The sequence below is a fragment of the Furipterus horrens genome, unplaced genomic scaffold (assembly GCF_987537825.1).
Source record: "Furipterus horrens unplaced genomic scaffold, mFurHor1.1.pri manual_scaffold_7, whole genome shotgun sequence".
NCBI classification, from domain to species: domain Eukaryota; kingdom Metazoa; phylum Chordata; class Mammalia; order Chiroptera; family Furipteridae; genus Furipterus; species Furipterus horrens.
In genome coordinates this window covers 48,167,278-48,182,093 of record NW_028327177.1, presented here as the reverse complement: position 1 = coordinate 48,182,093, position 14,816 = coordinate 48,167,278, and the positions used below count along the sequence as shown (strand labels likewise).

At 37.2% G+C, this 14,816-nt stretch overlaps 1 protein-coding gene across 1 annotated transcript in view; it reads left to right on the top strand.

Moving 5' to 3' along the window:
• The window catches only part of TGS1 (trimethylguanosine synthase 1), a 56,577-nt gene extending 42,200 nt beyond the window's left edge, over positions 1-14,377 (top strand). The window contains exon 13 of the mRNA XM_090283688.1: positions 13,751-14,377. Within this exon, the coding sequence (XP_090139814.1) occupies positions 13,751-13,873 (123 nt within the window). The 3' untranslated portion in view covers positions 13,874-14,377. The remainder of the gene's footprint in view (positions 1-13,750) is intronic.
• The last annotated feature ends 439 nt before the right edge of the window (positions 14,378-14,816 follow it).

Genomic DNA, 14,816 nt, shown 5'->3' with positions numbered 1-14,816 from the left:
ATCATAGGTATGGGGAATCGTTTTGAGGGTTATCAACTGGGATGGGGAAGGGGGAGAAATGGGGAAATGGTGTAGGGATTAAGAAGCATAATTGATAGAAACAAAATAGGGGGTTGTTAAGAATAGTATAGAAAAGGGTGAAGCCGAAGAACCTACATGCACAACCATGGACATGAACTAAGGAGGGGCGCTTGCTGCACAGAAGGGGGTACAGGGAACAAGGGTGCAAAGGGAAAACATTGGGACAACTGTGACAGCATAATTAATAAAATATACTTTAAAATATAATTTAAAAAAAAATAATGGTAAAATGTACATAAAATTTATCATAAAGCATTTTTAAACATAGTTCAGTTTCATTAAATGCATTCACATTTTTGTGCAACCATCACCATCATCTCAGAACTTTTTCTCATTTTCCCAAATTGAAACTCTATGCCTATTAAACACTAATTCGCCATTACCCTCACCAACCAGCTCCTGGCAACCACCATTCTACTTTCTGTTTCTAAAATTTTGACTATTCTAGGTACCTCATATAACTAGAATTATACTAATTTTGTCATTTTGTATTTAGCTTATTTCACTTGATATAATCTCCTAAAGGTTCATCCTTGTTATAGCATGTATCAGAATTTCCTTCCTTTCTAAGGCTGAATAATATTCCATTGTCTGTAGATACCACATTTTGTTAATTCATTCATCCGTCAATGGGCATTCTGGGTTGTTTCCACCTTTTGGCTGTTGCTGAAAATGCTGCTGTGAACATGAATATACAAATATTTATTCTAGTCCCTGCTTTCACTTCTTTTGGGTATATAATCAGAGGTGGAATTGCTGGGTCTTAAGGTAATTCTATGTTTAGTTTTTTTGAGGATGACCATACTGTTCTCCACAGCAGCTGAACGATTTCACATTCCTACCATCAATTCATAAGGGATCTAACTTCTCCACATTCTTGCTAATACTTGTTATTTTTTGGAGGTTGTTGTTTAATAATAGCCTTCCTAATGTGTATGAAATGGTGTCGCATTGTGGTTTTGATTCACATTTCCCTAGTGTCTAGTGATGCTGAACATCTCTTCACGTGCATGTGTTCTAGATATTAACCCCTTATCAGATATAGGCTTTGCCAATATTTTCTCCTATTTCATGGGTTGACTTTTTATTCTCTTGATAGTGTTCTTTGCCTCACAAAAGTTTTTGATTTTGTGGAAGTTCAACTAATCTGTTTTTTTCTGATTATTGCCTGTGCTTTTGATGTCATATCCAAGAAATCATTGTCAAATTCATTGTCATTTTCCCCTGTGTTCTTCTAAGAGTTTTATAGTTTTAGCTAAGTAGCTTTTAAAACTACTAATACCCTGGTCCACTGGGAAAAGCTCTCTGTAATTTATTTTCTGGGATGAGGCCCAAGCATACATTTTTTAAAACCCCCAAAGTGGTTGTTATGTGCTCTCAGAGTTGAGATTCTCTGGTTTAAAAGAAGAGTAAATAAGTTACCAAGCCTGACCAAGTGTTACTCTGTGAGTTAGAAGATGAAATTAGATCTTGCTGTCTGTCATCCATTTATGAGCCATTGTGTCTAAATATTAGGCCTCTCCAACTATATGCTGTAACAGTTACAAGAAAAAGCACTATCCCTTGTTTTGTGCATCTTTATAACAAATTTGATATTAAACCCAATATCTGTTACTCATATCTGTGACTCAGAATTGCATTCTAGAATCCCAGGTAAGGTTGAGCCCATTGATTCCATAATTTTTACTTTTCTCATATGTAATATTATGCTCTGTTACTAGTCTCATAAGAGGCTATATGACCTTTATATTAAACATTAATGGGATGATTTGAATACTTCAATAACAATAGGAAATTTACTATTTATTGTAAAAGGTACAGTGAGTAAGTTTTTTTCTAAATGAACACTAGCCCAAGGAGAAAGTTAACTTTTTTTCTTTAACTGGTGTTTTTGATTTACTTCAGAAGCCTACCAGAATTACAGTTGGTAGTTCATTCACATTTCTTACCTCTAGAGGGAGTAATGACTCTAGAGAATAATACAGTAAAAGTAAAAAAGGAAACTTGCGATTTCAAGTACATTATATTGTTTGGTATTGAATTTGGATCAAATTACAGTGAGAAATCAACTTTTCTTTTTAAAATGGAGAATATCTATCTGTAGTATTTTTTTAAAGAGAGAAGAGGCATTACTACAAGATTGAGAGAGTGCAGAGTGACAGAGAAGTCAATTTTTTTTGTTAAGGAATATTTAGAATTTCACAACAACCTAAACTTAAAAATGGTAAGTTTCCCAAAGTTTATGAGTCTGCTGTTTAAAATTTAGGCTGCATTTCCTCCATAGAAATGTCAATAAAGAACATTAATTTTCTATCCAAGGAGATTTATACTCTGGATAATATTTACATTTAGGGAGGTTGCACTGAGTATGGATGCTATAATATAATACAAATTGTCCGTCAATTTTTCAATATAGGAAATGAATGTAATTGTTTTTCTGTATCTAGTAAAATATTTTTCTAGGGCCCCTTTTACCTTGATGTCTTATTCCCTTTTTCTCTTTGAGGATTATTCCAAAACATGTATTTCTTGTTATCCAAACTTTCATTCTCAAACTCAAGTATTGAATGATTTAGAAATCTTTCTGCAATAGGTTCTTTCGATGGAAGCTATATCTCCTTGCACTCACTATAGTAACTTGGGAACTGATTAGATTCAATTCAGAGAGCCCAGGGTAAATGTATTTTATCTGCTTGATGCCTGTATCTTAATGTTTTTCTTCATTTTTCCTTTCACAGACATAAAATTGCAGCCAATATTAATTTTCAGTCTATCATGCTTTCCAACCGTGAAAGCTTCTCTTTTGATTAATAAGCATGTATATGGATAGAGGTCTCTGAGCAAAGTAGAATGATTTAGTCTCCCTAAGGAAGCTACACAGCAGTGGTTGTCAGACACCATATTTGTATGAAGTCCCTTTGGGTGGAATCTGACAGGGGAGGCCTGTCTACGAGGCAGACATGGGAATGGCGAGAGGAGTGGCTTCTTATTGGTTTGATATAGTACCTCCTTTTCCTTGTTTGATTTCATAACTAAAATGTCTGTCCCCAGAAAAGTGATAACATTTGTACTTTTCAGGTCAAATTAACATAAATTGCCTTTTTAAAAACAAGTTATTCATACTGGTACAGAGAACAGGGTAACATTGAGCATCATCCCTAACAATTGTGTTGAAAAATTAATTAGGAGGCCCTGCATCTTGTAATTTCTGGCAATCGTCTAGTAGACATACCCACTATTCCATAATTACCTTCAGAGGAGGCGTCATGGTAACATTTAGGCCAAATGCCGCCTATTTTATTTCCTGATAAAGTGGGAAACTATTTACAAATTGACCAAATATCATAGGTAAAACTTATTTTGTGATTAAGTTGTATATTTAAGTATAGAAACTGATGTTAGGTGTAATCAAGAGATCTCTCCTTTCTAGATGGTAGAGTTCTTGAGGTGCCCATTAGAACCAATATGTAGTGACTATGAAGGGAAAAGTTCCTAATTGTAGCAGTCATCACACTTCTAATAGTTTGTTAAGGAAGCAGAGAGAAAGAGAGGGCTTGATTTCTAGGTAAAATTTCTTGAACTTAACATAAAAGAATACAGTTAAATGCATTTGAATAATGAAAATTATAAATATGGAGACTTAGGTAATATTATTTGGAAAAACGTTTTAAATACAACTAAATTCAGTTCATTAGCATTTTATGTTTGTTTTTGGCTGAATGCAATAAAAATGTACCACTAATTTCTTTGTCCATATTAGTTCTAAGCTATAATAGTATTTGTTTATTTAATTTTTAAAAATCAGGGCTTTATTGGTTTCTAAATAGTAGGATTGATTAAAATTTGTGTCAAATTGTTCCAGATGAAATTTCCATGGTCCAAATCTGCTTTAATGGCAAAACTATCCATGTGCTCAGTATAGTAAAGTCATCCCAACAGGTGGAGGACCCTTAGTCCAGATGTAGACACGAGAAGCAGGAGAGAGTGAAAAGAGGACTAAGAACTGGATTGGGCTCCTGGTACGTGCAAGAATAGTAAATTCTAAAACTGCTTAAGCTGAAAACGCCCCCAGCCTGTAAAACTCAGAAAGCTCAAAAGTACATTCATCCTGGAAAGGACCAGTATGCTACATTCATATATATATCAGAGCTTAATGTTTTGTGTCTTAATGGCATACTTAGAATTTGCAGGGTTTCCCTGCATATTCTCATTGATCATCATAACAACTTGGGAGTAAGCAAGTCAGGTTATGAACCTGATTTTATTGATGAGTAAAACTAGGAAGTTGACTGATTTGCCTGGTTTTTTAGACTAACTAACAGTGGCATAGTTAGAGTACCTTGCTGTCTCCCTCTGACAAGGTATTAATTACTGGGGGGAAAAAAATACAGATTCATCTCTTATCACAGTTCGCCCACCATGAGGTTGGGAGTAGTGAATAGAAATTGTGAAGCAAAGAGAATTGTATAACATTTCAGTTGAATCAGTTCTGTTACATTTCTGTTTGGTGAGAAAGACAGCAAAGGACTAAAAATTACCACAACATGAAAGACACCTGCTGCTGAGCTTTATCTTCCAGCCAGTACCCAGGTTTTTAGATCATTTCTGTCCTTAGTAAATCCACTGCTTTATTGTACTTTGCCATTAGGGATACAATTGATCAACTTGAGGCTGTGAAACTGGCCTTGTAAGCCTAATTGGAAAGACACAAATGCTTCTGAACACAAGCCTGTTTCATTCACACCTTTGGGTAAACTCAGTAAATGGTGTAGATAAAAAATAGATGGATGCCATACACAGTACTACATACAAAACTTTTGCTATTAGCCAAGAGCTTCCTGACTCATCTGTTGTGCTTTATGTAATTTGTTCAAGTTTCCACTATCTGGTTCTGATAACAGGCAAAGGACAAGATTTACTGAACTTGTTATTGGTAGCCTTCTCCTAAGAGTGACATGAGTAAGATTTTGATGCCCAAGAGAGTTTTTTTGACCAATCACTACTGTGCTCCTGTTGACATGTTGGCTTTTAAAAATCATATTTGCTTTAATGAGCAAGTAAATACTTGAAAAAAGAAACAGGAAATCATATCTGTGAGAGCTTGAGGTGTCTCAAGTTATATGAAAACCTATCAGCAAAAAAAAATTAAGATTATTCACTTACACATAGAAATCTCATTTCTGTTTACCATATGCAGAGAAATAGAACTAATATTAATAAATATCTGTATACTTGAGTGTTGCCTGGTTTCTACTGATAAAAAATACTTTCTTTCATCTCCCAGAGAACTGTTCACTAGAAATATTTTTACAGAACTTTTATTTTTGTATAATTATTAGTTGCATATAAGGAAAGTACCTTGAGGGCACAAAGGAATCATGGATAAGGCACCTACCTGTTTGGTATTATGTTTCTTTTTTTCTTTTTCTCTTATTAATTATGCTGATACAGTTATCCTGATTTTTTCTCCCTTTGTCCCTCTCCACCCAGCACCCCCAACTCCCTCAGGCAATCCCACACCATTGTTCATATCCATGGGTCATGCATATAGATTATTTGGCTACTCCATTTCCTATACTGTACTTTACCCCCATGGCTATTCTGTAACTACCTATTTGTACTTCTTAATCCCCTCACCTCTTCACTCATTTACCCACACCTCCCTCCAATCTGGCAACCATCAAAATGTTCTTAGTATCCATTATTCTGTCTGTCTTCTTCTTCTTTGCTTAGCTTGTTTTTTAGATTCAATTGTTGATAGATATGTATTTAATTGCCCTTTTATTGTTCATAATTTTGACATTTTTTCTTAAGTAAACCCCTTTAACATTGCACGTAATAATGGTTTGGTGATGATGAACTCCTTTAGTTTCCTCTTGTCTGGGAAGCTTTTTACCTGCCCTTGGATTCTAAAAGATATCTTTGCTGGGTTGAGCAGTCTTGGCTGTAGTTCCCTGCTTTTCATGATTTTGAATATTTCTTGCCAATCTCTTCTAGCCTGCAAAGTTACTTGTTTTTGGTTTTGGTTTTCTGGGGGGGGGTTATTTTTATTTTTTTATTTTTTGAGAAATCAGCTGACAGTTTTATGGGAACTCCCTAGTGGGTAACTAACTGCTTTTCTCTTGCTGCTTTCAAGATTCTCTCTTTATCTTTAGCCTTTGGCATATTAATTATGATGTGCCTTGGAGTGGGCCTCTTTGCATCCATCTTGTTTGGGATTCTGTGCTTCCTGCACTTGTGTGTTTATTTCCTTCACCAAATTAAGAAAGTTTTCTTCCATTATTTTTTCAAACAGATTTACAGTTTCTTGCTGTTTCTCTTCTCCTACTGGCTCCCCTATGATGAGAATGTTGGAATGCTGGAAGTTGTCCCAGAAACTGCTTACACTATTCAGGGTGTTTTTGTTGTTGTTGTTGTTGTTTGTTTGTTTGTTTGTTTCCTCTTGTTCCAAATCATTGATTTGATTCTGAGCTTCTTCCTTTCTACTGTTGTTTCCTGTAAATTGTTCTTTATTTCAGTTAGTGTATTCTTTGTTTCTGAATGGATCTTTTTTTATGCTTTTGAGGTCCTTACGAAGTTTCTTGAGCATCGTTATAATCATTGTTTTGAACTCTGCATCTGATAAATTGCTTATCTCCATTTTCTTCAGTTATTTTTCTGGAGTTTGGATTGTTCTTTCATTTGGGCCGTGTTTCCTTGTCTCCTCATTTTGGCAGACTCCTTCTATTTGTTTCTATGTATTAGGTAGAGCTGCTTTGACTCTATGTCTTGGTAGTGTTGCCTAATATAATAGGTGTCATGTAGAGTCCAGTGGCAGAGCCTCCCCTATCACCTTAGCTGAGGACTTGAGGTGTACCTTTTCTGCAGGCTGAGTATACCCTCCTCTTGTAATTGAGCCTTGATTGCTATTGGCAGGTCAATGGAAGGGATTTACCCAGGCCAGTCAGCTGCAAGGACTGGCTGTGACCACTGACCACTAACCTCTGCTCTCCATTGAGGATCAGCTGTGCAAGGGCAGGGTGGTGCTACTCCAATATGGTCTGTAGTTGTCTACTGGGTGTGCAGGCTCTGAAGTTTTCTGGGTGGTGCAGGCCAAGGTCAGCCCCCCATGTCTGTTTTGCCTGGGACCACCCTGCCTGAGCTATAAAGCAATCTGAGATGGCTGCTTGTTGTGCTGCGCTTGGAGATTTCCAGGTGAAGCAAAGCTGTGAATCTAGGCAGACTGCTGCCAGTGCCAGGCCTGGGGCCACTTAGTAAGAAGTACAGGACCTGGGGGCTCACTAAGAATAGCTGTTGCTTGTTCGAGGGTATTTAGGAAGTTGTGAAGCATGAGCCAAAACCAGCCATTCATATAGGAAAGCAGCTTGGGCAGGCTCATAAGTTGGATGGAATGGAGTCTGTGGGGATCTCCAGGGCATGGCCAACAGTGTTAGCTAGGTTGGTGGAGTCTCAGATATGGCACCAGCATGCCAGCTATGTGGCTCTGTGGGAAAGGGCTCAGAAAAGGGACAATGGCCTCTGCTTGCTTTGATGCCAGACACTTCAGCTCCTCCCTGTATGCCACTAGTGCCTTTCAAGCTGCTACTCTGGTGCTGGAGCTCAGAGGGAGTGATCCTGAGTAAGTCTGTCTGTGGGTTCTTTAAGAGGAACTGCTTGGGACTCCAACAGTTTCTTCCACAGACTCAATCCCTGCTGGTTTTTGCAGCCAGAAGTTGTAGGGTCTTATATTTCTGGCACTGGAAACCTGGGCTGGGGAACCTGGGGTGGGGCTGGGACTCCTCACTTCCGAGATATTCCTCCATAATTTTTATCCACCACATGAGGATGTGGGACCAGCCTATTCCACATCTCTGCCTCTCCTACCAGTCTGGATGGATGTGGTTTCTTTAATTCTGTATTTGTCAGACTTCCATTCAACTAAATTTCTGACGATTCTGAGTAATGGTTTTCTGTATTTTAGTTGTAATTTTGATGTGATTGTGCGAGGAGGCGGGACATACTTACCTATGCCACCATCTCGACTGCACGCTGGCATTAGAATTACAACGAATATTTCAGATGATTGCTGTTCTTGTCACTGTAATTGACAGATCTGTGTGCCCCATAAAAAAAATTTTTTTTAAATCTCTTCATTTTCACCTGGTGTAATTTGCATGTAGTGAAAGGACATTTTCCAGTGCTCTAATTTACTGTCACTTTTATTTATAAAGTGTTCCTGTCCTTTGTATATATTGTATGTTTTGCCATTAAAATTCAGTTTGTCAGTTATTTTCTCTCGTTCATTCAGTTACCATATAGTCTTACTTTAAATCAGTTTGCTTTTGAAGAGTAATGCAGGTTTGAATGTTTGACTCTTCAATCTCCTATGCCTTACCTGTTACTAAAGTTTTTACCTTCACTGTGATCTTTACCTGTTTCTTTTTTCCCCATTCCCAAATAACTTTATTGCCTGATACAGAAGTCTAGCTGATGGACTTTGAGTTCTTCGTTCTAGTTCTAGTGCAAACTAATTAGAATTTCTTTTGATAAATATAGTATATTTATGTAATATGACAAAACATAGCGTAGCTGCTAGTCTTTATCTGTTTGCCTACCTATTCTTTTCCCTCTTACCTTCCCTCTCCATCTCTCCATTTCTCTGTATCTTAATTTATTAAATTTTAACTAAGAAAGGGGAAGGAATCAAATAACATTTTGTCAGTTAAACCTGGTAGTGAAAAATAAAGACTGCTGGTAATTGATGGCATTAAGTTTGATTAAAGTTCTAACTTCAAAATACACATAATTTTGAAAATGTGAAAAAGTACAAAAGTTAAAGTTAAAAATTATTTTTTATTAGAAGATTTGAAAGTAACATTAAATAAAATTTTTTAACTTTATTTTTAAACACAAGTAGATACATCTGCTCATTATATTTTGACACAGATTCACCTTTTCCTCCAGTATCAGAAATGATACTTGTTTTATTTGTCCATTATCTAACTCTCCCAGCTTCAATGTAAGATTCATGAATAAAATAATTTATTAAATGTTTTATAATCTCAGAAAACTCTCATGTAAGCACATCATTATTCCATTTTTTATCCAAGCAACCCAAGTTCAGGCAACCCTGTAAAGAATGAAGAGAGAGACAGAGGAAAGAAGCTACCCTACCTTCTCCAAGATGTATCTTAATGTAATTTTATTTATGGCTTACAAAATGCTTTCTTTAGGGAGATAGATAATGCTCCCATTTTTTAGATTTAGAGAGCCGGAGCCTATCTTAATAGCTTTCTAAACTGATGTAGCAAAATATTGGTAGAACTGGTACGAAAATTTCCTTCTGACTTTTTTTTCTGCTAGACCCATTGTAGCAGATGTTCTGCTGTTGTTTCAGCTCTGGTTTGGTTTCTTTACTCTTCCTGTTCTTTCTTTTCTCTTCCCCTCTCTTGCCCCAACCCCCACCACAACCTCTCCAGAAAACTTCAGTGTGCCAGTCTCACTTTCTTTAAATAAATCACTGTTAAGGGAATGGGAGAATGCTGCACCTAGGTTATATTTTAACTCAGAAAAATTTTGTGAAACAATTACATTTTAGATACACTAATCAAAATGCCATTTATTAGTTAAAAGATAACTATTTTTGCCCTTGCAAAAAATTAGACTGTCAAAACAGAAAATAAACAATTATTCCTAATAATTGCCACTCTGAGACTAGTTGACTTTTTAATTTCTAGTTGTACTTTATTACATTTTTATTAGCAAATAGTAGGATGTACGTGTGCTTTGTATCATTATAATACTATATTTGACTTTTGTTGTCATCTATTTCTTTTGATAAAAACAGCATCTCTTATTTCCCTTTGTGGGCCGGGGTTAATGTTGGCATTGTTATTGTCTTGATGGGACAACTTTTTTTTCTTTTAAGAATGTACCATAGGACTTCCGGCCAAGATAGAGGCCTAGACAGACACACTGCATCTCCCTCCAAAACTAAGAATGCAACTACCTCAAAACTAGAGACAACCAGAAGTTCCAGAAAATCAAGTTGCATGGAAGTCCAACAAACAAAAATATAAAGAAGTACTCATACAGACAGGTAGTAGGGGTGGAGCCAGGGTGGAGAGGACACATTTTCGTGCCGGCGACAGCAGCAGGCCGGCGGAAAACGTAGTCACACACTTTATAAAGTAAGGAAGGACACCTGGGGAGTGCTCCCAGCACAAGACCAGACCACCCAGCTCACGGTCCCAGCACCAGGAAAAATAAAGCCACATTGCTTCTGACTGTGCAAACCAGTGGGGCTTGGGGTGGAGGAAAAAACTGCCGGTCTCTCAGCAGAGTCCGCTTGTTTAAAGGGCCTCCACAGTCCTAGAATGTCTGCAGACCCACCCATTCTGGGAACAATAGCTAGGGCAACAGGTAGAGGGGCGCCAGTCCCATACGGAAGTGGAAGTGCCTGGAAAAGAGGCGAGTGCTAAGCAAGCAGCATTGTTCCCTCTCAGGCCCATCCCCCACATACAGCACCACAACATGGTAAAACAGGTCACCTGTATTGATGAGTACCTAAGGCTCCAACCCTTACAACATAATAGGTGTGACACCTAAGACACAGAGGCAGACAAACACAGGAGCCTGTCAAGATGAGGAGACAGAGAAGTATGGCTCAAAAGAGGGAACGGATCAAAGTTGCAGTGGGAGAAGTAAGCAATGAGGAGATAGCCAACCTACCAGATGTGGAGTCCAAAACACTGGTGATAATAATGCTCATAGGTTTGACAGATATGCTTAAGTTTGGCAAACACATAAGGGAAGAAGTGAAGGCTATGCTAAATGAAACGAAGGAAAATCCACACAAAACCAATGATGAAGGGAATGAAACCAGGGTTCAAATCAATGATTTGGGACATAGGGAAGAAAAAAACAGTACAGAATGAGGAAACAAGAATTGAAAGAAATGAGAGGCTTAGGAACCTCTGGGACAACTTTAAACGTGCCTCCATCATTGGGGTGCCAGAAGGAGAACATGAAGAGCAAGAAATTGAAAGCTTATGTATAAAAATAATAAAGGAAAACTTCCCAAATTTGATGAAGGAAATGGACATGCAAGTCCAGGAAGCACAGAGTTTCAAACGAGCTAGACCCAAGGAGGACCTCACCAAGACACATCATAATTAAAATGTGAAATGTTCAATATAAAGAGAATCTTAAAAGCAGCAAGAGAAAAGTAGAGAGTTACCTACAAAGGGGTGCCTATAAGACTATCAGCTGATTTCTCAAAAGAAACTCTGCAGGCAAGAAGTATTTAATGTGATGAAAAGCAAGAACCTACAACCAAGATTACTCTATTCGGCAAAGCTAACATTTAGAATGGAAGGGCAGATAAAGTGCTTCCCAGACAAGGTAAAGCTAAAGGAGTTCATCATCACCAAGCCCTTATTATATGAAATGTTAAAGGGACTTACTTAAGAAAAAGATCAAAACTATGAACATTAAAATAACAACAAACTCGTAACTATCAACAACTGAATCTAAAAAATAAAAACAAAATCCAACTAAGCAAACCAGAATGGGAACAGAATCATGGGTATGGGGATCATTTGGAGGGTTATCAGCTGGGAGGGGGAGGGGGAGAAATGGGGATATGGTGCAGGGACTAAGAAGTATAATCGGTTGGTACAAAATAGACAGGGGGAAGTTAAGAATAATATAGGAATGGGTGAAGCCAAAGAACTTATATGCACAACCCATGGACATAAACTAAGGGGGGTGGGATTGCTGGAGGGTAGGAGGTACTGGGCAGAGGGGAGCTAAGGTGAAATAAATTGGGACTACTGTAACAACATAATCAATAAAAATATACTTTAAAAAAAAAGAATGTACCGTAGAATGACCTGTTGTTTCTTCCCTATTTCTATAGCTGTGGCTTCTTTTTTAAGAGGAAGTTGAAAGGCTTTAAAAAGTACATACTCGTTTGGGAATGCACAATAACTCCTCTGCCCAATGTTGATATATTACATGTATTGCCACTGAAATTAGAACTTTTCAGCCTCCAAACCAACTAGACCAACAGCACATCTCTGAAAATACACTACAATTTTGCCAATTTCAGTTACAACATTAATTACAGAAAAGCAGGTCTCCTATTGTTTATACTTTTCCCTGATAGTACTTTGGGTACAATTCTTTTCTCCAACACTCCATGTTCTACTCAGTGACTCCAGGACTTCCCACTGCATTCTCCTTTCCTTTGTTCCTCACTGTGGCCTCAATAAACTGATCTTCAGTGGTGTAATGATAGGTTAAAAGGTAATAAATATATTTGCTAGTTAAAAGACCCAAGAGGTTGGATGAATAAAGGTTGGACTAAAACAAAACTTTATCTGTGTAAGAACTTAGGGTAAAGCATTGCATCGTTTTGATGTTAACTCTGTAGAGGTGGAGAGGGAGTGGTGCTTTTTAGCATCCCCAGTAAAGGGGTTGGTCACTGTACTCTAGTAGACCTCCAAAGGACCATTTTATTTTACCTCAATGTAAAGGTGGCTGGTGTGGCTCAGTGAGTTGGGTGTTGTCCTGCAAACCATAAGGTCACCGGTTGGATTCCCGGTCAGGGCACATGCCTAGGCTGCAGCTCGGTCCCTGGTTGGGGACATGCAAGAGGCAGCCAATCTGTTTCTCATACATTGATGTTTCTCTCCCTTCCTCTCTCTAAAAATAAATAAATTTTTTAAAGGGAAGGTGGAATAAAACTACACCAAAGAGCAAAAGGTGGAGGAGGTGGTCTAGGTTGGGAGAACAGCAGAAGGGACCAGTTAGAGAAGGAAAAAGTAGGTAGCAGAGATTAGAACTCAGGAAAGTGGGATCATACCTTACTTGCCCTCTAATATATTATTATTATTATTCCAAGTATCATGTAGCGGGCACTCAGTAAATAGTGTCTGAAAAAATGAGAAGGTAATATGCGACAGATAAGGTAAACAGGACAAGGGTATTCAAGAAAGTGAATTATTCTTTAAATTTCTATCTTAATAAACCTGATATTTGGGGGAAATGTGTTCATTTTCTCTTCCTCTGAGTTCTTTAGCTTCCGGCATTGGAGATTGGATTGTATACAAATAACATAGCACTGTGGACATTCCCATAATATCAGAAATGTGAAACAACAGGTATTTCTGCCAACAAATGGTGCATTAATACCTGAAAAGTTAAGTGAACATTTGACTGCTGTGGCTCAGTGGACTGAGCATCGGCCTGCGAGCCAGGTGTCGCTGGTTCGATTCCCAGTCAGGGCACATGACTAGATTGCACATCAGGTCCCCAGTTGGGGGCGCAAGTGAAAGGCAACCTCACAGTGATGTTTCTCTCTCTCTCTCTTTCTCCTTTCCCCTCTCTCTAAAAATAAATAAACAAACAAACAATTACTTTTTTTTTTTTAATGAGAACAAGGTTTACACAGAAGAGAAGTTTCTGAACTGGGCATGTAGGCCAGGAGATAATCAGGAGATAATATAATAAATATTCACACAACCATCATTAAAAAAAAAAGAGAGTGAACATTTGAGATCCCTCTTTATTTGAGAGACTTGAATGAAAAGATGAGTCGTCATTATCTGATGAAACATTGGAGTGAAAACTTTATTTTGAAATCATGATTGTGAATGTATGACTTTTCTTCTGTTCCTTTTTTTAGGTGGCATCCTTAGCTGGTCCTGGAGGGCAAGTGGAAATAGAACAAAACTTTCTTAATAATAAATTGAAGACAATCACTGCTTATTTTGGGAACCTGATACAAAAACCAGTCTCTGAATCATAACTGAGGTGGTACAAGGACAGAAAGATCATGAGTGGTCAGAACATTGATGAGACACTTGAAATTTCTTTCTGTATTCACTGATATATATTGTACCCATAGTTTTAAATCACCATATAAAATGGAATCTTACCGATGGTTAATGAGTATTAATGAAATACTTAGAGATCTTTGGGTAATATTAACTATATATTGAGTTGGCCAAAAAGTGCATTTGTTTTTTTCCATAAGATGGCTCTAGTAGCACTTAGTTGTCTTTGTAACTTCATTCAAAACAATTTTGTTAGATTGCATGGTGACAGCTGTCATATCAATGTGCATTTAAAAAAAAAGCTTACCAAAATTGATGAAATTTTGTGTAACCATTTTAATATTGAAGATGGAAGAAAATAAACAACAGTTTTGGCATATTATGCTTTATTATTTCAAGAAAGGTAAAAACGCAACTGAAATGCAAAAAAAGATTTGTACAGTTTATGGAAAAGGTGTTGTGACTGATTGAATCTGTCAAACGTGGTTTATGAAGTTTCATGCTGGAGATTTCTTACTGACAGGCAGACCAGTTCAAGTTGATAGCAATCAAATAGAAACATTAATTGAGAACAGTCACTGTTACAACATGTGGGAGAGAGCAGACATAGTCAGAATATCCAAATCAATAAAATTATTGGTGAAAATGAAAAAAAGTGTCCTTTATTTTACCGAAAAAAAAATAACAGACTTTTTCGCCAACTCGACATTATACGTTAGGATAGTTAGTGATACGGGAAAGATAGACTTTCTCCTGGGCTTAATGTCAGTCGGCATCTCTGTGTATATAAGTGCCTATGCATTTATTATATTTTTTAATTTTATATGTTTTGATTTAACATCTTTGTGTGTGAGTGTATAAAAAAAATGTTGTGGTTTTTAAAAAAAATACAGCAAGATACAAAGAAAACAATGA